Source organism: Scyliorhinus canicula, chromosome 2 (assembly GCF_902713615.1).
Source record: "Scyliorhinus canicula chromosome 2, sScyCan1.1, whole genome shotgun sequence".
NCBI lineage: Eukaryota > Metazoa > Chordata > Chondrichthyes > Carcharhiniformes > Scyliorhinidae > Scyliorhinus > Scyliorhinus canicula.
The window spans coordinates 275,073,111-275,100,924 of record NC_052147.1 but is presented as its reverse complement, the minus strand read 5'-3'; the positions used below and the strand labels follow the sequence as shown (position 1 = coordinate 275,100,924).

Here is a 27,814-nt window from a genome sequence, read left to right as displayed (position 1 = left end):
GCAAGCAAAGATGAACGAGAGAATAGTTCCTAAGTTAATATTATTCACCTGCATATAATAGAGTTTGAATACGATCCTTTATAAAGTCACTTTGATGGTTGGAGGCAGTAAGCAGAGGAATGGTGCCATTGGGTGCTGGAACAATCATAGGGCCTAGCAAAAATGCACACGCCGCACCAAAGTAGTTGAACAGCGTTGCAATGGCAGTGGCTGTGGCCCTCTGATCTGGAGGAAACCAGGTTGTTGAGAGAAATGGAGGAGCGTTTATAATGACAGGACCAGCGAATCCATTGAGCAGCTGTCCAGTGTGGATCAACCTAAAAGCACAGAATAAAAATTATTGCTGAAACCCTCATCCGTATCAGTGTCATCTCTAAATGTGACTATCCCACTGCACTCCTGGCTGGTTTTGCATATTCAATCCTCCATTATCTAGAGTTTATCCGACACTGCTGCTCAGCTCCTAACTTGCACTAAGTCCCGTTCACCCATTCCCCCTCTGCTTGCTGACCTCCATTGACCCCCAGTTAAACACACCATGATTTTGAAATTCCCACCCTCATTTTCAATCCCTCCTTGCCCTCACTCTTCTCCATTTGTGCAATCCCTTTTTTAATTTTCATAATCTCCTCTAGCCCCACAATAGATATACTCCGATTCTGGACTCTTGAGCATCCCCAATTTAAATGACCTCACCAGTGGGGGCCAGGCCTTCAGCAGTGCATGTCCAAAGCTCTTTCCTCCCCGCCTCTTTCTTCCTTTAACATTTCCCTTTAAAATCTAGCTCTTGGATCAAGTAGGTCAGCTGCCCACATCTATGGGGCTAGGTGTCAAAGTTTTGCTTCATAATATTGAGAAACACTTAGACGTTTGATTACATTGAATGTGCTACTTAAATGCAAGTTGTTGTTGCACTCTAACAAAGCTCAAGTTTGAAAACCTCTAATTAGATCCCCCTCTTAAAACTTTTGTTCCAAGGAGCATAATCCCAACTTCGCCAGTCTCGGTCACATTACGGAGTCCCTCATCCCTGCTGTCAGACGAGTAGATTACCAGCATTCCACAGCAAAGCCCCCTAGAGAAAGCAACGTTCACAACTCTGCTGAGGATTTACCAGAAATTTCAATGGAAAACTAATTCCATCAAGCACTATGTTTGTGGAATTTCTCAAGAAGAGAAGCAATTGCGCACATGGAAAAATTAAACGTGTCGCCAAAGCTGAAACTTGCCAGTACAATTTGCTGAATGGTGCTAATTTGAAATTTTAGTTCACATCGCAAGCTGCCAATAGGATTAGTGAAGTACCATGGGTTGAGATAGCAGTTGGCAATACAAATAGGCAAGTGTCTCATTTTTGCAAACTGCCATGTGAAGTTCCAGATTTACCAGGTGCAGTGTAACTGTTGACCATGTCCCTGTGGCAGTGAAAATGCTGGCATCCGAGTCACTTGTGCAATAAATGATCACTTGCCACTGCAGATCATTTCTCTAATAATAAAACAGGTGTTCATTAAAATAAGTACTTATATACTGTAATGCCGTAGGCACTTATTTGTTCAGCCAGTTGTCTGGCACACACAGAAACCCATTACGGTGCTCAAAAATCTTTGAGAAAATATCAGTAGGGTTTCTGTTTTTTTTCGGTGTACACACTTGTTGACACAAGTACACACTCCCAAACTTTAATGGCACTAAGCACGCAAGTAACTCACCAGTTAAAAGCACCCAAAACTAGTTACATTTACCTAGCACCTAATTAAATACCCAAAGACCTTCACAGGAGCATTATCAAACAAAGTTTGACACTGCCACATGAGACTACATTCGGACAGATGGTCTAAAGCTTGGTCAAGGACAGAAAAGAGGTCTAAGGAGGGAACTTTAAAACAGAGATAGATAGGTTTTTGATCAATAAGGGGATCAGGGGCTATGGGGAGAAGGCAGGAGAATGGGGATGAGAGAAATATCAGCCATGATTGAATGGCGGAGCAGACTCGATGGGCCGAGTGGCCTAATTCTGATCCTATGTCTTATGGTCTAACTTCAGAGCTCAGAGCTTAGGCAACTGAAGGTATGGTCACCAGCAATTAAAACCAGGGATGCTCAAGCAGCTAGAATTAGAACCGGGGAGGATTACAGCACATACAATGCTTTGAACGTATTCTGCAACACATCCAGTTAAGACTCTATCACAGGGTTTCGAGCAATGGAAGCAAGAAGAATCCCAGCCTACTGAAACAGGTCTTTCCTTGTCAGTCCTGTTGACGAAACAGTTTATCTGGTAAATCCCAACACTTGGTGTAATCCATGGCTCAGTCAGTAGCATTTTCACTCCTCGGCCAGGTTATGGACACAGGTTCTACTCCAGGAAAGACGTGCTGTTAGGTAATTTGGACATTCTGAATTCTCCCTCTGTGTACTCGAACAAGCGCCGGAATGTGGCGACTATGGGCTATTCACAATAACCTCATTACAATGTAAGCCTACTTGTGACAATAAAGGTTATTATTATTAAGGACGTGAGCATGGAAAACATGCTGGACAATCTAGGGCAACACTGGTCGGAGATGCTGTATTTTGGATGAAGTACTGAACTGAAGTCCCATCTGTCCTCTCAGGTGGATGAAAAAGATTCCATGGCACCATTCTGAAGAATGCCGGGAGTGTTTTTCCAGCATCCTGATCAATGTTTATCCCTCGATTAACAGCACGCTATACACAGAAGAATTCCATTTATTCCATCACTAGACACAAAGTTACATTTTTTTGAGAGTGTAACGGATACGCTTTGAACTATGCAAGAGGACCCATAATTCAGCATCTAGCCTCAGAATTGTAGGAAAGATGCAGCGAATTTCAGAGTAAAGGGAAAACATTGCGAGTGTACTTTCTAATTCAAAATTCTGTCCCATTCTATTGAAGAAAATAATAGCCAGAGAGGAATTTTGGTAGATCTCTGCTATATCCAATCTTTGCTGGGTCACTCCAGTCACTGGGAGGTTCCTTCCCAGAATTGTTCCATTTTCTTTACTATTTTAAATTTCCCCTAGAAGTCATGTTGTCTTGGATTCAAGAGGTGCCAATCCAGTCGCCTTTCCACGTTAGGGTTACTTAAGCACCAGCAGAATTCATTTAAGAGAATTGGAGGGCCTGGAACAAAAACAATCTTAAGTTTTCCCTTCCCTTCTGAATACACAGGGCAGATTTACCACAGTGGGATTGGATGGAAAAGGAGGCAGAGGGACTGCTACAGCATCTTGACCCCAGAAGCAGGAGCAGAAATTTCCCAATCCTCCTACTCAACCCTCAACTATCTGACCGCATTAAATTGAAAGCACGTAAACAAAAGGAAACATGCCAACTTGCTTGATTTTCTGACGAGGTACTGCTGACACCAGGCACCACCTGCAGAGGGATGGCAGCACTAAGACAACGGATGGTCCACAAATTGGGAGAGGGCATGGTCATGACCACCTCCCCCTCTCTTCTGTTCCTCTACCTGGTTCAACAGTGGGCACAGCTCCATCACAGCCTTTTGTTCAGCTTGTGATTCAAACCTTTTGGACTCTAACTGGTATTCCAGTGGGTCGTCTACTGTAGTCGTGGGTTACTTCTGTGTGGAGACTGCACCATGAGATCACGCTGTACTTGTAATTGAGTTTGGACCAGGAAACGGATCAGGTCTACAATAGCTGGGAGTTCTGTCCCAATCAGTTTCTCACCAGAGGGAAGCCCATGATCTGATATTTGAACTCTCTTGGAATACGCTATTCCCCTCAGCTCTCCATCCAGTCCAACTTAACTTCATTTTAAAATTTCAGGGTACTCGAGGGGACTGCCGTTACTGCTATCTCATTTAACCTCATTAAGATTTTTCTTAATGTTGTAATCCTCCATCAGCACTAGTCCTTAGATGTTTAACAGATCTTCCTACCACTGCTTTCACATGCACAGCAGTTAGCATTTTCCCAGTTCTCCCTAGTGGTCCTTAAAGGAGGGAATTCAAGGTAGTTAACGTCAATTGAGCTTTTTTTTTTAAAAAAACTCTTAAAACATAGTACCAGCCAGGTTCATTAGGCAAGTCATAAAATCAATCACGTCTGGTCTTAAGATTACAAGCCTTTAAATGGACAAAATGTAGTACTTAAGTCTAATGATTTTGGTCAGATGCAAGGGATGTCCAATAAACTGTAGTTTTGCTTTATACAATAGATTTGCCTTCTTTATATATTGAAATATCAATAATCCTATAGATTGAACACTGACAGCAACTTCCGACTACACTCAAAGGCATATTATGGATTTCCTTTAAAAATCAATTTATTTCAATACTTTTCAAAAGCAAACAGGTTTTGCTAATTAATATACAAGTTGTTGCTCAATTATAAGGAAGCATTAATAATAATCACTTATTGTCACAAGTGGGCTTCAAATGAAGTTACTGTGAAAAGCCCCCAGTCGCCACATTCCGGCGCCTGTTCGGGGAGGCTGGTACGGGAATTGAACCCGCGCTGCTGGCATTGTTCTGCATTACAAGCCAGCTGTTTAGTCCATTGTGCTAAACCAGCCCCTAAATACAATAATGTTTTGAAATCCATTCTCCTTAAAGTATGAACTCTCGGCACTCGGCCAAATGTTTGAAATTGCAACGTTATCAGCAGTGTTATGTGATAAAATCCCATTCTTATGACTCCTGGTACCGGCCATGGCGAGTGGTCGCACATAGGGCAGTTCCTGCTTGAAGGCGTAGAAAAGGGCTCTTTTTACCCCAAATGGAGTGCAACTTTGACGGAAAAGTGTAATTGAAGGTCGATGGAGAAGTTCCTCCCCGGGGGTGGCATGTCTGCTGGTTACCAAATCCAGCAGAAGGTGAAAGACCTGGCCAAGGAGTTGGAAGAGACCCTGTGGCGCAACAATATTGGAAAGATGGTGGAGGGAGAAGGGTCAGTGCGAGTTGGAAGGCCTCAGATGGAACAGTTGATGGCCTTCTGCAGGGAAGAGTTCCGCCAGCAGAGAAAGGAGATGGAGGAGGATCGCTTGAAGGCCATCAAAGAGGCTGTGGCACCACTGGAGGGCTCGATGGAGAGGGTGGAAAAATGTCTCAGGGCACAAGTCACAAATTCGAGAGATCGAGAGGGTGCTGTCGGAAAACAGCGATAGAGCAGTGGCATTGGAGGGAGAAGTGGAGCTCTTACACCTTTGTAAGACACTGAGAGCAAAGGTGGAGCAGGAAAACAGGTCGAGAAGGCAGAGTCTGCGAATAGACGGCCTGCTTGAAGGCATGGAAGGTGCGAGTGCCACGACATACGTTTTGAGGATGCTGGCGGATGGGGTGCTGGATAATGCCCCGGTGGACAGAGTGCACAGATCTCTCAGGCAGATGCCAAGAGCTGGGGAGCCGCCACGGGTGATGATTGGGAGACTCCGCAAGCTTGTGGAGAAGATCCTGCAGTGGACCAGGGAGAAGCGGAATTGTGAATGGGAGGGGAAAGAAAGAAAGAAAAGAAAGAAAGTCGCTTATTGTCACAAGTAGGCTTCAAATGAAGTTACTGTGAAAAGCCCCTAGTCGCCACATTCCGGCGCCTGTTCGGGGAGGCTGTTACAGGAATCGAACCGTGCTGCTGGCCTGCTTGGTCTGCTTTCAAAGCCAACGATTTAGCCCTGTGCTAAACAGCCCCTGGAACAAGGTCCGAATATACCAGGACATTGGAGCTGAACTGACAAAACCGCGTGCGGGGTTCAAGGCGGTGCTCCATCAACGGCAGATCAGATTTGGGGTGCTCTACCCAGCAAAACTGTGGGTGACTTATGAGGGCCGAGAATAATATTTTGAGACCCCAGATGCTGCCAATGACTTTATCAAGGAGCATAAACTGAGGGACAACTGAACAATTTTGGGAGACAGAGGTGCTGGAGTAATGGAGAATACGGGTTGGAGGGAGGGCGGGCTTTTTTTTTTCTTCAATGCAGAAGGTCACCCATATAAGACAGAGAAGTGGACCCTAACGACCCAGAAAAGCAGTGGAGGCTGCATTATTAAATTTATTTAAGGCTGAGTTGGAGAGATTTTTGACAGACAAGAAAGTGGTGTTAACACCACAACCAGATAAGCCATGGTCTTAGGTTAGGGAATGGCAGATCAATCAGGCTGGTCTACTTCTGCTGTTGTGAATAGACCATTCGGATTAATTGCCCCAATCACACAAGTAGCCAATCCTGTATCATTCAGTACCAATTTGTCGAACCCAGTGATACTTACCATTTCTTGACTGTTTGGTTATCTATGGGGATGCATCTCAATAAGGCGCCAGTCATCATCAATAAGGCAGTGAGAACCACGGATAATCGCAGGCCTGTGAAGAAAACAGTTCACAAAAAACGGAATTGTGTTGAAGAGAGAATTCCACATAATACAATCAATTATTCTCAATTCTTTCCCCACACCTCCTCCCTCCCTTTCCATGGTGGGTGCAAAGAGGAAACTGCACTAACGTTCTACCTTCAAGGCCTGGGAGAAAAACAGAACAAACCTTGTGGGGAAAGTCAACACCCATGTGTGCAGCTCATGAAGTACAGCTTGCAAATGATCTCCTCTAGTATATAGTGGCAGAGGACCAGTTTCGCACACATTTCATAGAGAAGCATTTCCATCTATTTGCGGATTCCCAAAGGCCAAGATACAAGTGAAGTTCTCCATAAAGGGAAAAGGGAAGGAAGTTCAGCATTTTCCATCTTTATTTTTGTTTAGAATTTAACTAAATCACTAGTTCTGGATTCACTGCAGCTAAGAATCATTCTGTACAGGAGGCGGTCAATACGGCCCATTGTGCAAGTACTAGATTTGTATCCAAACTACTTGCTTGAGTCCAATTTTCTAGCCCTCCCCCGTAGCCTTTAATATGCCTTTCGTCATCCGTTTAATTCCTTTCTAAATGCAGTGATTGTCTCAGCTTAAATCATACATGGCACATTTGCGCATCAGCTGTGGCTCAGTGGGTAGTGCTCTCACCTCAAACCAGAAAGTTGTGATTTATAAAAATAATGATAATAACAATAATAATCACTTATTGTCACAAGTAGGCTTCAATGAAGTTACTGTGAAAGCCCCTGGTCGCCACATTCCAGCTCCTGTTCGGGGAGGCTGGTACGGGAATTGAACCTGTGCTGCTGGCTGTGTTCTGCATCACAAGCCAGCAATTTAGCTTACTGTGCTAAACCGGCCTGAACTTAAATGTTAGACTGAAAGTACAGTGTAGTATTGAGAGAGTGCTGCACTGTCAATGATGCCACCTTTCAAATGAGACATTAAACCGAGGCTCTGTCTGCCTGCCGTCACAGGTTTGGACGAGAGATCTCAGGCCAGTATTTTGAAGCCATGAGGTGAGATGCCGGCGTTGGACTGGAGGTGGGCACAGTAAGCAATCTTACGGTTAAAGTCCAACAGGTTTGTTTGGAATCACTAGCTTTCAGAGTTCCACCATCAGGTGAGTGATTGAGGAGCTGCGCTTGGAAAGCTAGTGATTCCAAATAAACCTGTTGGACTTTAACCTGATGTTGTCAGTATTTTGAAGGCAGGAGTACTCCCGTTGTCCCGACCAATATTAATTTCTCAACAAAAGTTACTGAAACAGATTATCTGGTCATTTACCTCATTGCTGAATGGCACCATTTAAATGCAGGAACTTTATCAAGGCAACTCAGGAAGGTATTAATCCACTGTCTGAAAAAAACCTTTCATCCCTTACATTTACCTAAATTTATGTCCTTCATTACTGATTCATGGATCAGTATTTCACTAGCATGTTGAACACTTAAAATGCCTGTAAATACGGTGACAGATTTTCCAATTACATAGTGGTTTTATCTTCTCAATGCCATTATCCTAGTGGATTGGCATTGTTAGAATATTCACTAATAAATCACTAAAGCATCACAGTTAGGCAGGGTTGATTCAGAAAATACTTTTCCTCAACAAAAGTATCAAAAAATGAGGCCTTCCGAAGGCCAATGGGAATCAAAGAATATCGTCACCAAACACGTGAAGCTTGGAGAAATTGGCATGTTGCTCCTACTATCTTTTTCCCAGGGTAGAGGGGTCAATTACTAGGGGACATAGGTTTAAGGTGTGAGGAGCAAGGTTTAGAGATGTATGAGGCAAGTTTTTATTTTACACAGAGGGTAGTGGGTGCCTGGAACTCGCTGCCAGAGGAGGTGGTGGAAGCAGGGACGATAGTGACGTTTAAGGGGCATCTTGACAAATACATGAATAGGATGGGAATAGAGGGATATGGATCCCAGAAGTGTAGAAGATTTTAGTTTAGACGGGCAGCATGGTCGGCACAGGCTTGGAGGGCCAGAGGGCCTCTTCCTGTGCTATACTTTTCTTTGTTCTATCCTGCACGTGGTCAGTTTCCATTCATACTCTCATGTTTTTTTGCGTTACATTAAGTGTTGCAAAAGGCGGGCAGTTACATGGTTTCACAATTACAAGTGATCCTTTGGAAAAAGAGAGATGGGGGATGCACATTTGAAGGAAGTATGCCAATTTCAGTGTATGAGCAGAGATATTGTAAACAGAAGCTTCCAGTTTGCATCAATTTCAAGAAACAAAAAGTGGCATTTTATGTAGGTTTCCGTTATTTAAAATAAAATGTAAGAGAGTTATTTTTAAAAACATAATCCTGAATTGCCGAAGACTAAAAGCAAAAAACCAGTAAGAAACCTACCAGTCACTTCCTCCCTGATAAAATTTGCAATCTGAAAGTTCTAGTTTATTTTCTCAAGAGAAAGAACATAGAACATAGTACATAGAACATACAGTGCCGAAGGAGACCATTCGGCCCATCGAGTCTGCACCGACCCACTTAAGCCTTCACTTCCACCTTATCACCGTAACCCAATAACCCCTCCTAACCTTTTGGGCAATTTATCATGGCCAATCCATCTAACCTGTACGTCTTTAGACTGTGGGAGGAAACCGGAGCACTTGGAGAACACCCACGCAGACACGGGGAGAACTCTGCACAGACAGTGACCCAGCGGGGAATCGAACCTGGGACCCAGGCGCTGTGAAGCCACAGTGCTATCCACTTGCACTAAGTGATGGCCTAAGTTCCTTTTGTGAACACCACAAGGTGCAGCATAGCATACCCTCCATTACACGGTGACCAAAGGCTTGGATACCAATTGTGGAGTAGCTGCTTCTGTCAATTCTTGCCACGTACCGAACCCACGCTGAAACCCATCTTCCCCCAGCCAATAAGCTGCATTTTTCAAGGCACTTTATGCATTTAAAGTCTTAAACACTGGAAAATGTCAGCTTTGGATAGAACGGAATAATTGCAAATTTAAAAAAGCACCAACAGACTTTTTATATCACTAATCTTGAACAGCCAATTTAAGTGCCAGTAAACTCTATCCACTCTAGTCATTAGTTGCGTTCAGCTACCATGATGTAGGTCTTGCTCAGCTAGCAAGACCGAAATTCACCAGCCAGACTTTAAGGCCAGAGGCTGAGGCCTTAAAATCTAATGCCCAGCTAAAGAAAATGGATTGACAGCATAAATGCTGGAAGAAACCAAATTCAAAGAGTATAAAGTACTCAATAACAATATTAAAGAGGGAAGATAGGTTGAGCATGTTGGTCGCCAGTTTTGATAAAGGCTTACAGATGAAACGTTAATCTAACTTGCTCTTCATAATGTTTCTTGGCCTGCTGTGCACTGCCAGCATTTGTTTCATTTAAATCTGTAATATCAGAGCTATTTTTACCATCCAGGTTGGTTTACACCTTTCAACACATTTAATAATGCAACTCTGAAGCACTATATCACTGTCCCTAGCAGATGGATCACAATACCAGCAAATGATTTTTCTGCCACCAGTAAATTGAGAATGCAAAATGATATGTATTATAGGACACAAACCTTTTACCCCCTCAGGAAACACAAGATTACTAGTTGGAAAGGCAGGATGTACACGATTGCTTTAGAGGTCTATACAATCCCACAGCTGCTCTTGTGGCCATGTAACAAAATATCTACAACTGGAGTCAGAATCTACACTACTCACGCAGTCTCTGTTAAGAAGTAGAAATGAAGCCGATTAAACTCCAAAAGACCACTAATTTTACTGACTGACCCTGAATGTTGCTGGTAAAACAATGGCAATTCAAATGACAGTCGCATAATAATAATCTTTATTGTCACAAGAAGGCGTACATTAATACTGCAAAGAAGTTACTGTGAAAATCCCCTAGTCGCCACATTCCTCCGCCTGTTCGAGTACGCAGAGGGAGAATTCAGAATGTAAAAATTACCTAACGGCACGTCTTTCGGGACTGGTGGGAGGAAAACCACGCAGACACAAGGAGAATGTGCAGACTCCACACAGACAGTGACCCAAGCCGGGAATCAAACCTGGGACCACGGCGCTGTTAAGCCACAGTGCTAACCACTGTGCTACCGTGCTGCATCAGTGACAACAACCGAACTGATGTCAGGTTTACGCCACAGCTTCATGATAAACTCAACTATTCACCATATTTATTAACAACCGAGATGATGTGATAGAAAGTCAAAGACCCAAATTTGCTGATAATGTGCTACAAAGATCGAGTCAGACACTGCTGCCAGCTATGACAACATTCCGGAGTTCCTCAAAACACCTTGGCCCACATGCCAGCTGCTTGTTGGTTCAATTGCTCACAAGGGTCAACAGCGAAGGAAGATTGCCTAAACCCTGGCACACATCCAAAGTCATCGGCCTCCCAAACCAGGCAAAGACTGAAAGTAATCTTGAAGCTACTGACCGATATCTCCGCTCTGTGTGCTGCAAGGCTTTAGAGCATCTAATCTTACAGCATAGATAGAGCCAGAGGAGAGAATTTTGAAGGCTGAACAAGCTGGCTTTTGGCGAGGGCGAAGCACATGTGACCAGGTTCTTCCCTGACCACCTTCACTGAAAATAACTCAAAACAGTGTCGCAATCTCACTGCAACATACAATACAGTCTGGCAAGAATCCTCCCTTCTGAATTACTGACGGCACCAAACTACTACTCCAAAAAGAGACAGTTCACAGTAATGAGACAAGCACCTGGAGAAAAGAGACGAATGGGCTTCCCCAGGGATCTGTTCCAGCACCAACCCATTTCAATCTCTGAACGATCTGCCAACCCTGCCTTGGAGGTTCAACTATGCTGACGATATCTGCTGTGTCTTAGGCTCGGTCATTTTCTAAATTAGAGACAATACTAAACAGTGATGTTGCAAAGCTGGCCAAATGCTGAGAGACATGCTGCCTTCAGCCCAGCAACAACAAAACAGTCTCAATTATATTCTACCTCCACAAGGCCAGCGCCAAGAGGGAACTCCTTGAATGGCAAGAGACTGAATCACGAACAACATCGTGACATGACATACAGAAAACAGCTGAGCAAGACAGCAGCAAAGATCAAAACACAAAACAACCTTCTCAGCAAACTTTCCTGACTCTTCATGTGGGCAGATGCTCAAACCTGAAGGACCTCAGCTCTAAGAGAGGCACGGTGGGCCAGTGATTCACACTGCTGCCTCACGGTGCCAAGGACCTGGGTTCAATCCTGGCCCAGAGTTACTATTCATGTGGAGTTTGCACGTTCGCCTCGTGTCTGCGTGGGTTTCACCCCCACAACTCAAGGATGTGCAGGATAGGTGAAGTGGCTACACTTAATTGCTCCTTAATTGGAAAAAAAAGATTGTGTACTCAAATTTATATATTTTTTAAAAAGGACCTCAGCTCTTGCCATTGTCTACTCAACTGCAGAGTACTATAAACGTGTAGGGTTCAACTGTACCAGTTGAACAACAATGCGCATCATCTTGGGTACCCTCCAATCAATTCAACTCTCCTGGCTCCCAGTCCTGAACAACATCCCACTCCCTCACAGAAGGCAGGGAGACTGCAACAAGAAAGCTCTTGGGAGGGACTTCCGGTTGCGGTGTTGCGGAGCTAAGCCGTACATTCAGTAACTCCCGCTATTTTTGGTCTTTTGGGCTCTTTTAAGGACCCGTAGCGGTGCTGGTTGGACTTTTCCCCGTGTGGGAACACATCCACTGCGCTCATCTGCTGGTGGATGGACTGAACCAGGAGCAGAGCGGTCAAAAAAATCGGCTTTGGAGCAGAGAAAGGTGCGAGGCAGGAAAAACAAGATGGCAGCGGGCGGGGAACCGGCAGCGTGGCAGCAGTGGGCGCAGGAGCAGCTGCTTCAGGGAGCTGAAGGCTGAGATCCTGGAACCGTTTAAGGCCTCGCTGGACAAGCTCATGGCGACTCAGATGGCTCAGGGATCCAAGAGCTACGGCAAAAGGCCACGGAGAGCGAGGACGAACTCCTGGGCCTGGCAGTGAAGGTGGAGTCGCACGAGGTGCTCCACAAGAAGTGGCTAGTGAGGATGGAGGAGATGGAGACCCTCTCCCGTCGGAAGAACCTGTGGATTCTGGGCCTCCCGGAGGGGCTGGAAGGTTCGGATTTAGGGGCCTACGTGGCCGTGATGCTGAACCCGTTAATGGGTGCGGGGTCGTTCCATTGGAGCTGGAGGGTGCCCATCGAGTGCTGTTGAGGAAGCCCAGGCCGAACGAGCCGCCTAAGGCGGTGCTGGTCCGTTTTCACCGCTTCGTTGACCGTGAGTGTGCGCTGAGATGGGCGAAGGAGGAAAGGAGCAGCAAGTGGGAGAATGTAGAAATCAGGATCTATCAGGATTGGAGCGGAGAGGTGGCGAAGAGAAGGGCTGGTTTCAATCGGGCGAAGGGAGTGCTTCACAGGAAGGGGGTGAAGTTTGGCCTGCTACAGCCGGCTCGCCTCTGGGTCACTTACAAGGATCGCCAGCTCTACTTCGATTCCCCGGAGGAGGCCTGGGCCTTTGTCCAAGCAGAGAAGCTGGACTTGAACTGAGGACTGGGGGGCTGGGGAATGATGTACACAGTCCGGAGGCTTTGTCCTCCTTGGTATCCTTTTGTTTTTATTGGTTGTGTTTGATGATGCCTTTTTGCTTTTTGGGGCTGTTATTTATTTATTTGGGTGCTTTTTCGTTTTTTCACTGGTGGAGGGCTGGGGAGCTGTTCGCAGTCCCACTGGGTCATGTGCCCGTCTTTTTCCCGTTTGTTGGGTCGGGGTTTGGGATGGAAGCGTGGGTTTTCTTCCCGCGCTGGAGGAGCAGTGGGCAGGGCCGGCACTGGGAGGGGGGAAAGGTGGTTGTGTTGCATCGGGGGGGGGGTCGCTGCGATGGTGGGAGCAGCCGGGATCAGCAGGAGTCGGCTGACTTACGGAAGTACGATGGAAGGGGTTACGCAGCTTGGGGGGGCCCTAGCTTGGGGGGAGGGGGGGCGTGCCGGGTTGCTGCTGCAGGGGCCGAAGGGGAACTGCTGGTGATGGGGGAGGTTGGGAGGGGGGTCTGCCACCGTGGGGAACGGGCCTGGGGGATTCTGTGGGCACGTGGTGAGCCAAGGGAGAGCTATGGCTGACCGGCGCAGAAGGAGGGGTAAGACCCCCCATATTCGGCTGGTCACATGGAACGTGAGGGGACTGAATGGATCGGTGAAGCGGTCCCGGGTCTTGGCACATTTGAAGGGGCTAGGAGCGGACGTGGCTATGCTCCAGGAGACACACCTTAAGGTGGCGGATCAGGTGAGGCTGAGAAGAGGCTGGGTTGGGCAGGTGTTTCACTCAGGGCGAGATGCAAAGAATCGAGGGGTGGCGATTTTAGTTGGCAAGAGCTTGTCGTTTGTGGCGTTGAGTGTGGTGGCGGACAGTGGAAGTAGATACATAATGGTGAGTGGTAGGCTTCAAGGGGAGCGGGTGGTTCTGTTTAATGTGTACGCCCCCAACTGGGACGATGCGGGCTTCATGCGGCGAATGTTGAGCCGGATCCCGGACCTGGAGACGGGGGGCTTGATCTTGCGAGGGAATTTTAATACTGTGTTGAATCCAGCTCTGGATCATTCGAGGTCAAGGACGGGCAAGAGGCCGGCGGCGGCCTCAGTGCTGAGGGAGTTCATGGATCAGATGGGAGGAGTAGACCCTTGGAAGTTTTTGAGGCTGGGAGGTAGGGAGTTTTCCTTTTTCTCCATGTCCACAAGGCTTATTCCCGGATTGACTTTTTTGTCCTCAGCAGGGCGCTAATCCCGGGAGTGGTGGGGACGGAGTATTCGGCGATAGTTATTTCTGACCATGCTCCGCATTCGGTTAACCTGGAGCTGGGAGAGGGGAAGGATCAGCGCCCGCTGTGGAGGTTAGATGTGGGGCTTCTGGCAGAGGAGAAAGTATGTGGGCGGGTCCGTAGGGGTATAGAGGGGTATTTGGAAGCTAATGACAACGGGGAGGTGCAAGTTGGGGTGGTCTGGGAAGCGCTGAAGGCAGTGGTTAGAGGGGAGCTGATAGCTATTCGGGCACAGGGAGGGGGGGGGGAAGAGGGTTGAGAGGGAGAGGTTGGTGGAAGAAATGGTAAGGGTGGACAGGAGTTGTGCGGATGTCCTGGAAGAGGGGCTTTTGAGGAAGCGCCGCAGTCTCCAAGTGGAGTTCGATATACTGACCACCCGGAAGGCGGGGGCGCAGTGGAGGAGGGTATACGAGTACAGGGAGAAGGCAAGTCGGATACTGGCCCACCAGCTCCGGAAGCGGGAGGCAGCGAGAGAGATAGGGGGAGTCACAGATGCAGGAGGGAACCTGGTGCGGAGTGGTAAGGACATTAATGGGGTGTTCAGATCCTTTTACGAGGGGCTGTACCGGTCGGAGCCCCCTCGGGAGGTGGGCGGGATGGACCGCTTTCTCGATAAGCTGGAGTTCCCAAGAGTGGAGGATGAGTGGGTGGAGGGTCTGGGGGCCCCAATCGAGTTGGAGGAGCTGGGGAGCATGCAGACAGGGAAAGCACCGGGACCTGATGGGTTCCCGATGGAGTTTTATAAGAAGTTCTCAGATCTGCTGGACCCGCTGCTTGTGAGGACCCTGAATGAGGGAGGGAGGGAAGGAGGGAAGGGGGGGGGGGGGGGGCTTGCCCTCACCGATGTCTAGAGCAATAATCTCACGGATCCTGAAGCGGGATAAGGACCCCCTCCAGTGTGGGTCTTACAGGCCGATCTCGCTCCTCAATGTGGACACAAAGTTGTTGGCTAAGATACTGTCCAGGAGGGTGGAGGATGTGGTCCCGATGGTTATCCATGAGGACCAAACGGGGTTTGTGAAGGGGAGGCAGCTGAACATCAGTGTGTGGCGGCTTATTAATGTCATGATGATGGCGTCGGCGGATGGGGAGGCGGAAATAGTAGCATTGATGGATGCAGAAAGCTTTTGACAGGGTGGAGTGGAGCTGTGGGATGTGTTGTGGAGATTTGGGTTTGGTGAGGGTTTTATTAGGTGGGTGAGGCTGCTGTATAGTTCCCCGGTAGCGAGTGTGGTGACGAATGGGAGGAGGTCGGAGGACCTTCGGCTGTCCCGGGGGTCGAGGCAGGGGTGCCCCTTGTCTCCCCTGCTCTTCGCGTTAGCGATTGAGCCCTTGGCCATGGCGCTGAGAATTCAAAGAACTGGAGGGGGATTGCGCCGGGGGGGGACCGATTGTCACTCCACGCGGATGATTTCCTGTTGTACATCGCGGATCCGGGGGGGGGGGGGGGGGGGGGGGGGGGGGGGCAGAGGGGTTGAGGATACTTGGGGAGTTTGGGGATTTTTCGGGCTATAAGCTCAACGTGGGGAAGTGAGCTGTTTGTGCTGCACCTGGGGGACCAGGAGAGGGAGATAGGGGAGCTCCCGTTGAAGAGGGCGGAGAGGAGCTTTAGATATCTTGGGGTCCAGATAGCTAGGAGCTGGGGGGCTCTGCATAGGCTAAACTTTTCGAGGCTGGTGGAACAGATGGAGGAGGAGTTTAGGAGGTGGGATGCGCTGCCACTCTCTTTGGCGGGTAGGGTCCAGTCAGTTAAGATGACGGTGCTCCCGAGGTTTTAGTTTCTCTTCCAGTGCCTCCTCGTATTGATTCCCGCAGGCTTTTTTTAGGAGGGTTAATAAGAGTATTCTGGGGTTCGTGTGGCCGCGGAAGACCCCCGAGAGTGAGGAGGGTATTCCTGGAGCGAGGCTGGGAGGTAGGCAGTTTGGCGTTGCCCAACTTGTGTGGGTATTACTGGGCTGCGAATGTGGCAATGATTCGTAGGTGGGTGATGGAGGGGGAGGGTGCCACATGGAAGAGGTTGGAGGTGGTGTCCTGTGTGGGTACGAGTTTTTTTTTTTATAAATTTAGTGTACCCAATCATTTTTCCAATTAAGGGGCAATTTAGAGTGGCCAATCCACCTAGCTTGCACATTTTTGGGTTGTGGGGGCGTAACCCACGCAGACACGGGGAGAATGTGCAAACTCCACACAGACAGTGACCCAGAGCCGGGATCGAACCTGGGACCTCAGCGCCGTGAGGCCGCAGTGCTAACCCACTGCGCCACCATGCTGCCCGTGGGTACGAGTTTGAAGGCATTGGTGACGGCCCTGCTCCCACTCCCCCCGGCAAGGTACTCTACGAGTCCAGTAGTGGTGGCTTCCCTCAAAATTTGGGGGCAGTGGAGGCAGCATAGGGGGGAAGTGAAGGCCTCAGTGTGGGCTCTGATAAGGGGCAATCACCGGTTTGCACCAGGGAGAAATAGGTGGTGGGTTTTTGAGTTGGCATAGGACAGGCATCAGGCGGATGGGGGACCTTTTCCTCGATGGGAAGTTTGCCACTTTAGAGGAGTTGGAGGGGAAGTGGGGTCTCCCCCCGGGAATACTTTCAGGTATATGCAGATTAGGGAGTTTGTTAAGCGACAGGTGGCGGAGTTCCCGCTACTGCCGCCTAGGGGGGTCAGGAGCGGGTGCTCTCAGGGACGTGGGTCGGTGAGGGTAGGATCTCGGCAATTTATCAGGTGATGCAGGAGGAGGAGGCCGCCTCGGTGGAAGAGCTGAAAGCGAAGTGGGAGGAGGAGCTAGGGGAGGAGATCGACGAGGGGACATGGGCGGACACCCTGGGGGGGGTGAACTCGTCCTCTTCTTGCGCACGGCTCAGCTTAATTCAGCTGAAGGGCGCACATGACTGGGGCCAGGATGAGCCGGTTCTTTGGGAGAGAGAACAGGTGTGGGAGGTGTTCGGGAGGCCCGGCGAACCACACCCACATGTTCTGGGCGTGTGCGGCGTTGGAGGGATTTTGGAAGGGGGTGGCGGGGACTTTGTCCAAGGTGGTCGGTTCCAGGGTGGGGACTCGTGATCTTTGGGGTAGCATCGGAGCCGGAAGTGCAGGAGGCGAGAGAGGCCGGTATCCTGGCCTTTGCGTCTCTAGTAGCCCAGCGTAGGATTCTTTTACAGTGGAGGGACGCGAAGTCCCCGAGCCCGGAGGCCTGGATTAACGACATGGCCGGGTTCATCAGGCTGGAGAGGGTCAAGTTTGCCCTGAGGGGGTCGGTACAAGGGTTCTTCCGGCGGTGGCAGACCTCTCGGTTTTCTGGCGGAGGGTTAGATGGGTGGTCAATCTCACCAGCAACCCGGGGGGGGGGGTTAGGGGTCTGTTAAGGGGGTTTGTTTTTGCGACTGTATGTTTGCTACTTCTTTTTTTTGTATTGTTATTAATTTATTGCTTTGTATTGGGGGGGGGGGTGCTTCTTTCTGTTAATTTCTATACCTTGTTTATTTTATTGTTGGAAGAAAATTTGTTGTTGAAAAATTTGAATAAAAATTATTTTTTTTAAAAAGAAAGCTCTTGGAGAAGATTTACATCAATCCAAGCCTGCCACTACAAAAGGACCGTACCAAACCACCTGCTGCTCACCTCCCATCACACCAGCCTGTATGACTAAGACCATCGTGCCAAGGAATAACAGCAGAGGCCCTGTGGAATCAAGAATGGAACCAACACACCACCATTAAAAACCTCTTTCTCACCAGATCCCACAGCCCAACCACCCGGCTTTAACCTGCCATGCTAATATTGGGCGTTTCCGCACTAGCCAAGGTCTTTGTGCAGAAAATCGGCACAAGTGGGGCCTTTCAGGGAACCTGGATTGCAGCTGTGGTGCCCCCCCCCCCCCCCCCCCCCCCCCCCCCCCCCCCCGGATAAATGACTCACATCATTGACCACTGCCCCCTGATAAAATTCATTAGCGGACTCAAGAGTTCCATTTAGCCTCCGCAGAAGCTGCTGCCTGGCTTGAAAAAGAAATGTAGGAAAATGTGAGGTCATCCACTTGGGCCTAAAAAAAAGGACTACTTTCTAAATGGTGGTATGCTAGATACAGTGCAGGTCTGAAGAGACGTGGGTGCAAAAAGGCAGGTCATTAAAATATAATACTGGCCTTCATATCGGAGGGCTAGAATACAAGGGAATAGAAGTTATCGACATGGGGTAAACATGCTTCCTTATTCAACATGCTTCCTTATTCACAGTACAAAATATACACCAGATTAAGTAGATTCACATGCAAATTCGTGCATCCACTTTGTCAATCAGCACGTTTATGCTATTTGTGTCATGGTGGAGTTACACAGTCCATCATAATAGGAAAAGCTACCATTCAGTTCTCTCAAATCTCAGGCAGTGGGTAGCTCCTGATTATATGTGCTCAAAGGCAAAAATAAAGGGGTATAAGAATTTAATGTCTGTGCATCATTTGCTCAAATAAAAGGGCAGACATCCTCAGTCCACACAAGCACTGAACAAAAATCTCAAAGAGAAAGATCAGAGCCTCAAAATTAATCTGAGCAAGCTACTGCCAGAATGCTTAATATGATTTTTTTTTTTTAAATCAAATTACCCTCTTGTTACTTTAACAGTGATGGAAAACCGTTTAAAATAAACAGGGTAATTACTCCATCATAATAGTTGAGATAGAAATTTGATAAGAGCTTGAGAGATGTCACAACTCATTTCCAAGCTCCAGAATTTTCACTGTTAATTGTGTCACTTTAGTTTTGACACAAGGGGATATTGATGCCAAGCTTTTGCAAGTGCTGCTTTGCTGCACTACTGATTCAAGATCGGCAGCTGCAGAGAACTGGCTGTGTCAAAAGATAAAACAACACCTCCTGCCTTTCCCTCAACTGGCTTCAAGGTTCAGTTAGCCAGGCACCTACCCGAGAGTGAAAAGGTTGCACATTTCAAGATCCACTTCAGGAGGTGAGCGCATAATCCAGGCCGATACTCCAGTATAGTGCTGGGCAAAGGTTGCATGGTTGGTTGGAAGTGCAGTTCTTTCGATCAGGTGTTCAGTTCAACACTCTGTCCAGGTAGGTGCCAGAAATCTCATGGCACCATTCAACAACAACTTGCATTGACACAAGTCCATTTAAGGTAGTAAAATGTCAGAAGGTGCTTCGCAACAGCCTTGTCAGAAATAAATCAACATTGAGCCAACTAAGGAGTTAAAAGGACAGGTGACCAAAGAAGTAGGTTTTAAGGAGAATGACGGAGGTAGAGCAGCTGAGATATTCAGGATTTCCAGTGCTATGGGCATAGTCAGCTCAAGGCTTCGCCACCAGTGGTGGAGCAATGAAAATTGGGAATGTACACGAGACCAGAACTTGAAGAGCACAAAAATCTCGGGAGGATTGTAGGGTTGGAGAACATTAGAGACAGGGAGGCGAGAGCCCTCTTCTTCGGCGATCACTCACTAATGAGAATGATTGTCCACCTAAGAAACTCTAACTGGTTGTGGGTTCTTATGTGGGAGATGAGCCAGACGCTAGAGCCCAGCGTCTTCGACCGCACACTTGGCAGGTGCTTTCAGGTGGGATAGTCTTTGGACTTCAGATCTTTGGTATTGCTTTCTCATGCTCCTTTTCCTGGCCTCATCTTGCTGTCTGGTGTCCTCGAAGAATTGTGGCCCTCAATCAGGAGGTTCCTCCATGTAGGTCTCATCTTAGCAAGGTATCCCAGGCATCTATGTTGATATCTTGAGATAAGCCTTCAGGGCATCTGTGAAGCGCTGCCTTTGTCCTCCTCTAGTTCAGAAGTCTTTCCTGAACTGGGCAAAGATGATTTGCTCAGGCAGGCAGGACTCTGACATCCTAAGCACAAGGCCGGCCCAGTGGAATTGGTTTTGGATGATCATGGCCTCTTATGCTGATTATCTTGGCTCCTTCAATGGCACTTATGTTAGCACGTCTATCCATCCAGCTGATGCAGAGAATCCATCTCAGACAGAGTTGATGGTATCTCTCCAAGGTCTTGAAGTGGCGGCCGCACATAGTCCATGTCTCTGAACGGTATAGAAGAGTTTGGAGGACGACCGCCTTGTACACGAGGATCTTTAGCACAGATATTGTGGTCGTCAAAGACTCTCGTCCTTAAGGACGCTCGCGGATTGGATACGACATTGGATCTCAGCATCAATATCAGAGATAGAGGCTAAAGTCCTCAATGGCTTGCCGAATATTCCCTCTTCAAACTCCAAAAATACATTTATCATGTGACATTTATGCAACCTTATGTGGAACATGACTGCCAAATAACATGTGTTGCCATTATAACAAACTATTTGACGTGTTTGTGTGTGATGTTCAGGCACCATGCATTTATTCTTAAGCTTGAAAAGTTTTAACTCAACAATGGAGTCAAGCTGGCTCCATTTGACCTGCAAGCCGGTTTATTAACTTAAACAGACTAGTTTGTTTTTCTTTTAAAAATACGTCAAATTCACAAATGCTTCCGTCTCAACAAACTCAAAGTTTGTTGGCAAGAGGAGATCTGTGTATAACTTGGTGTCTAATTTTGTTTAATTCTTCCTGTGAAGCACATTTGGATCTTTTACTATTTTAATAGAATTGCAAGTTGTTATTCAGCGTGTGATGCTGAAAGCTCAATTCACAAGGAGCGCCCAACAGTAGAACAGGGCTCTTCCCAGCTTCAAACTGCTCTCTAGCTCAGACCAGTATAAGCACAGCCTCAGGAACCAGTCAACAGAAACCAAGCTTCCAAAAACGTCAACATGTGCACAAACAAGAGGCACTCGTGGGGGATCTCACCACATTCTTAGTCATACACAAACTGCTCCACAGCGTTCATATATGCATTATTTATATTCTAGTTCCTGTCCCCAACAAGACGTTTAATTTTAGCTTGCCACATATTTACATATTTCTGGTTAAGTAAACAGGCTGTTTAAACTGCTCAGAAATGAGGACCAGCCCAGCACTAAGATAACTAATATTACAGCTTTTTGTTGTGGATTGGGGGAGAGGTGGTGGTAATAATTGAGGGGGGGGGGGGGTTGGGTGGAGGAGAGAAGCTCATTGAAGATTTCTAGAAAGCTAGCATTCATCGCTATGTTCAATTTTAAATAGATTTGTTTAAACTTAGCCGTTTGAAAAATGATGATTGAGATGTAAAATTTGATACAGAAATCCCTGTATAAGAGTGCTTTTAGCAATCGGCCTTAATCACAGAAAAAAATAGAAATACGCAATGTTGTTGGAGAGGAGCAAAGATCATGCTTTGGGTCAATAATCTATCAAAACCGAGGGCAGCACAGTGAGCACTGTGACCTCATGGCGCCGAGGTCCCAGGTTCGATCCTGGCTCTGGGTCACTGTCCGTGCGGAGTTTGCACATTCTCATATTGTTTGCGTGGGTTTCGCCCCCATAACCCAAAAATATGTGGAAGCTAGATGGATTGGCCACACTAAATTTCCCCTTAATTGGGGAAAAAAATGAATTGGGTACTATAAATTTTTTTTTAAATAACCTATCAAAACCGGAAACGGTTGAGAAAAAACAAGTTTTAAACAGGGAGAAATATAGGGAAAGGGGAATGGAGAAAAGAACCAAAGATCTATGATAGGGTGGAAGGCAGGAGAGATCAAATGCCAAAAGAGGTAATGGTACAGGCCAAACAGAGATGCCAATGTGACAAAGAAACAAAAGATGGAGCGAGAAGAGGTGTAAAAGCAAAAAGCAGAATCATTGACAGCTGTCAATGGGCGGCACGTGGTAAGCACTGCTGCCTCAGCACCAGGGACCCAGGCTTGATTGCCACAGTCCAAAGATGTGCCGTTTAGGAGGGGTTTTGGGGTGTGGGACATAGGGTGCTCTTTCGGAAGATAGGTGCCGCCTCAATGGTCTCCTTCTCTGGCAGGATTCCATCAAAATCCCAACCCAGAGTTCCACAGTGTCCACACATTTCCCACTTCTGCCTCATCTCAGGACTATAACAGGGTTCTCCTTGCCCTCACCTGAATAATAATCGCTTATTGTCACAAGTAGACTTCAATGAAGTTACTGTGAAAAGCCCCTAGTAGCCACATTCCAGCGCCTGTTCGGGGAGGCTGGTACGGGAATTGAACCCGCGCTGCTGGTCTTGTTCTGCATTACAAGCCAGCTGTTTAGCCCACTGTGTTAAACCATCCTCACAAAATCCCAACTCAATGCAACACTCATACCCACCCCCCATCCAAACCAGTTACTTACTTTACTTAATCTATATTTAGCCAGGTGAGTGAATTGGGAAGCAATTCTCATTTGCAATAACAACCTGGTCAAGTGGCTAATGCTACTGCACCAAACGTGCAGAATACAATACATAAAAACAATAAAATACAAATTAACAGTGAGAGAATTAACAGTTTAGCATGTACAATATCAGTCAGTAGAGCCTTTACTCTTTTTTTGGTTCATTTGTGGGGTGGGGGGGGTTGTCGCTAACAATGTCAGCATTTATTGTCCATCAGAAGGTGGTGGCGAGCTGCCTTCTTGAACTGCTGGAGTCCCCGAGGTGTAGATACACCCACAGTGCTGTTAGGGGGACATTTACAGGATCTTGACCAAGTTACAGTGAAGGAACGGCGATATATTTCCAAGTCAAGATGGTGAGTGACTTGGAGGGGAACCTCCAGGTCGTGGTGTTCCCAGATATCTGCTGCTCTTGTCCTTCTAGATGGTAGTGGTCGTGGGTTTGGAATGTGCTGCCCAAGGAACCTTGGTGAGTTACTGCAGTGCATCTTGTAGATGGTACACACGGCTGCCACTGTTCAGCGGTGGTGGAGGGATTGAATGTTTATGGAAGGGATGCCAATCAAGTGGGCTGCTTTGTCCTGGATGGTGTTCAGCTTATTGAGTGCTGTTGAAGCTGCGCTCATCCAGGCAAGTGGGGAGTATTCCATCACACTCCCGACTTGTGCCTTGGACAGGCCTTGCGGAGTCAGGAGGGGAGTTACTCACTGCAAAATTCCTAGCCTTTAACTGCTTAGGTAGCCACAGCATTTATCTGGTTAGTCCAGTTCAGATTCTGGTCGATGGTAACCCCAAGATGTTGATAGTGGGGGATTCAGCGATGGTAATGCCATTGAATGTCATGGGGCGATGCTTAGATCCTCTCTTGTTGGAGATGGTCATTGCCTGGCACTTGTGGCACAAATGTTATTTTCCACTTGTCAGTCCAAGTGAAAGGGATCCATGGCAATAAAGTTAGTTGGCATCAGCTTCAGTTGTACCCAGTTCCGGTCATTGGCAGCCGCAAATTAATTACGACCAAAGGCGATGCTCTCTCGAAGTGACCAGTTTGATCAAATCATGGTGACCTCAGATTATAAGAGGCAGTAAAATGTAACCGACTTTTCAAACAGGCGAGTGTTTATCCCAGCAAGTTTCGATAAATTAACTGACGCCAGTGGAGATAGCACCTTGTGCTTAATGAGGGCCACTTAATCAGGTCACAGTGATGGGTGTGAAAAGGGGCACCAGTCACAAATCTAACTGAAGAGTGAAAGAGGGCATCTGGCTTACCAAGAGACTTGCGGCCATTTTATAAATGAGGTCACCATAATCAAAACTGGCAGGATAGACATCTGAGCTATGGTGTATCTGGTAGCGTGAGTAAAGCAGGACTTATTGCGATGCAGAAAACCCAAGTCCAGATCTAACCTTAGCTTGTAAAATGCCATGTGAAAATTAAAAGTCAAAGAGTGGTCCAGCTGTACTGCAAAGGGGAAGCAAAATCTCATCAATTAACAGCAAATCTCAGCGATTCCTGATTGTTCTGTTAGTACAGAATGCTCCATCAGCCACGTAGGAGGTCCAACGAACAGTAAGATAGAACTAATATCTATTTAAATCAGAAGCTTAACAGCAGTCTGAATCGCTCCATTCTATTGCATTCTAAAAGGAGCAACAATCTGCATTTACGGAGCGTATTTGACTCAGTAAAATATCCCAAGGTGCTTTACAGGACTATCCACAAAATTTAACACTGGGCAAGCAAGATCGTAGTAGGACAGATGACAAAGACATTGGTCAAAGATGTTGGTTTAATGGTGAATCCTTTAATGGAATCAAGGGGAGCAGACAGAAAAATGGAGTTGAGGGCACAACCAGAGCAGCCATGTTCATATCGAATGGTGGGGCTGACTCGAGCAGTCGCATGGTCTACTCCTGCTCCTAGTTCTTATGTTCTTGTAGAGGTTTAAGGACTAGATTTCGAGATTAAGACCAAAGGAGCTAATCACGGAGTAAAATTATGGAGGTGCAAGAGGCCAGAATTGAAGCAACACAGATGTAAATATGTAGAATTGGTGATGATTACAGAGATAGGTAACCACGCAGGTTTGTAAACATGGATAAGAATTATGAAGCGGGCGTGTTGCTGGACTAGGAGCTAACGTGAACCAGCGAGCATAGGGTGGTGGGTGAAGAGGCTGAGTTTTGGATGAGTTCATGTTTACGTTGGGTAGAAGATGTTTATCGTGAAAGTGTTTGCAAACTTGTTAAACTCGTTCTAAATAGATAACTCACACACAAACACATCAGCTGCATGACATCCCCAAGAAGTCTCACACTCTTCCCACTCAACACTATGCTTGAACAGCAGTGCCTGCGACTTGCTTCTCCAAGCTCTCACTCTTTTTCTGCATGGCAATTGCAGATTTTTTCTCCCTTAACATATCAAAACATGGCTATTAGAAATATATCAAACCTTCGAGTTAAATTACATAGCAGCAGAGGCAGCACGTCAAGGGAACTTCAATCCAGCATGTTCCACAGAAAAACATGATATAGAAAGGTTACTTTCAAGTATTATTAAAATAAAAACCTATTACTATAGAAAGTTTAGAATGGGGGGGGGGGGGGGGGGAGACTTTGCAATGGCTTACAGTTTTTCTGATTAATTTTCACAATCAAACTGTACACTGCAATCCCAGCAACTCTGCTTAAAAATCTTAAACTCATACGATATAGGAGCAGAATTAGGCCATTTGGGCCATCGAGTCTGCTCTGCTATTCGATCATGGCTGATTTCATCCTGGCCTTAACTCCACCATCCTGCCCGTTCGCCATAACCCTTCAAACCATTACCCATTAAAAATCCATCCAACTCCACCTTAAATTTACTCACTGTCACTGCATACACCGCATTCTCATGGGTTCACAACCCTTTGGGAGAAGCAGTATCTCCTCAAATTTTTTTAATTTGCTACCTCGTATCCTAAGACGATGACCTCTCATTCAAGAATGCCCCCACCAAAGTAAGCATCCACTGCACATCTACTTTATCATTATGACCCATGCTCTAAACTGTTCAATCTCTCCTCATACGACAAACCCCTCATCTCTGGAATTAACGTAGTAAACCCTCCTCTGAACTGCCTCATACGCCACTACATCTTTTCTCAAATAAGGGGATCAAAACTGTGCACAATACTCTAGGTGTGGTCTTACCAATACCGTGTATAGTTGCAACAACACTTCCTTACCTTTATATTCTATTCCTTTCGCTATAAATGGCAAAATTCCATTCGCTTTCTTTATTATCTGCTGTACCTTCATGCTGGTCTTCTGTGACTCAAGAACAAGGGCCCTCAGATCCCTCTACAATGAGCACCCTGAAGTTTCTCCCAGTTGCCTTCCTACTCTTCTGACCAAAATGCATGACCTCAAACCGAACCACGTTAAACTCCATCTGCCACATTTTGACCCAATTACATCTATATAGCATCTTCCACATCCTTAGGATGTCCAAGGTTACAACCGATACCGAAGCCTGCTGCAATATAGGAATCAGACCAACAACTTTACGCACAGCTAGCACCCACAAATCTGAGAAATTACAAATAATCATTGTTTATTGATAGTGCCCAAGGGATTGTTTTCATCAGGCCACTGGGGAGGACATTCCCATCCACCTCAAGAACAGCAGCTAGTACCCTACCTCTGCCAGCCCCTTAGCCTCCTCTCTCTTCAATTACACCTCACCATCACTTTACTTCAACCACAATTTTGCCCGTTCCCTCCACACCACCCGGGCTCCGGCCATAACCAATGGCCATCAGCCATGCCTTTCTACCACCTCCCAACTGGAGCCCTCTTCCATCCTCCCGCCACATCACTCTTTTCTCCACTGCTTTCTTCTCCCTCAAGATCACCCCCACCCCACTCTATTCCGTCCCTCTCCCCTGATTACACCTTCCAGCTTCTGTCCTCCACTCCTGCCCCACCACTCCCCTCTCCTGATTACACCCTCCAGCCTCTCTCCGCCACCCCACCCCCCCTCCACTCCCACCAAACCCCCCCTCCACTCCCACCAAACCCCCCCTCCACTCCCACCACCACACACCCCCTCCACTCCCACCACCACACACCCCCCCTCCACTCCCACCACCACACACCCCCCCCCGCCACTCCCACCACCACACACCCCCCCCGCCACTCCCACCACACCCCCCCGCCACTCCCACCACCCCCCCCCGCCACTCCCACCACACCCCCCCGCCACTCCCACCACACCCCCACCCTCCACCACCACCCTCCACACCCACCACCACACCCACCACACCCACCCCCACCCTCCACTCCCACCACCACACCCCCACCCTCCACTCCCACCACCACACCCCCCACCCTCCACTCCCACCACCACACCCCCACCCTCCACTCCCACCACCACACCCCCACCCTCCACCACACCCCCACCCTCCACTCCCACCACCACACCCCCACCCTCCACTCCCGCCACCACACCCCCACCCTCCACTCCCGCCACCACACCCCCACCCTGCACTCCCGCCACCACACCGCCACCCCACTCCCACCACCTCTGACCTCACCTTTTTTGTCCATCAGCCACATGAAGATGAAGCAGGGCAGGAAGCCGATGGGGCCCCACAGGACCAGCAGCGTGATGTCCAGGGTGCTGAAGCCCAGGGCCTGTTTGGCTGAGTTCTGGATGGGACCCCAGGAGTTCCACAGCAGGCCCTGCATGAAGCCGAGCATCGAGAAGACGGCCAGGATCAGCCAGCGGCGCCTGTACAGGCGGCTGGCCGCCCAGCTGGCGGGAGCCAGGCCTAGCAGCGGCTGCGCCTCCTCCTCGCTCGCCCACATGGCCCCGGTCCCGGCTCCGGCCGGACTGTTGCCCGGGTTACCAGCCGCTCGCTCTCCCACACGCCCCCACTCAAAACAGGCTCCTCGCCGGCTCCCCGCGCACGGGCGTCAGGCGCGGTCTCCGACGTATCTACGTCATCCATCAACGACGTAATTGCGTCACTGGCATCCCCACCGCGACGCAGCGTCAGCTACGCACCTACGTCACTCACCTAGAGCCCCACATGAGTGCTGCACACCCACCTTCAATACCCACACACCTGGAGCCCAGTGGATCCAGGCAGTCCTGGAGACCCAGGGCACCAGTTCAAATCCTACCACACAAGCTGGGGATTTTAAATTCAACTATTTAAATTAAAAATAAAAAAACAAGAAAGTGTTGGGAAAGAACAGCAGGATCTGAGTGGAGAGAAACTGAGTTAACCGTGCGAATCCAACAACCTCAGAACTGAGATTGAAGGAAATGCTCTAAT

General features: G+C 47.8%; 1 protein-coding gene across 1 annotated transcript in view; it reads right to left on the bottom strand.

Annotated features, from left to right (window-relative positions):
* The window catches only part of slc49a4 (solute carrier family 49 member 4), an 83,175-nt gene extending 55,697 nt beyond the window's left edge, over nucleotides 1-27,478 (bottom strand). Inside the window, exons 1-3 of the mRNA XM_038790079.1 lie at nucleotides 27,068-27,478; nucleotides 6,260-6,353; nucleotides 49-317 (exon numbers count right to left, since the gene is read on the bottom strand). Coding sequence (XP_038646007.1) covers nucleotides 49-317; nucleotides 6,260-6,353; nucleotides 27,068-27,341 — 637 coding nt within the window. The 5' untranslated portion in view covers nucleotides 27,342-27,478. The remainder of the gene's footprint in view (nucleotides 1-48; nucleotides 318-6,259; nucleotides 6,354-27,067) is intronic.
* Nucleotides 27,479-27,814: the final 336 nt, after the last annotated feature.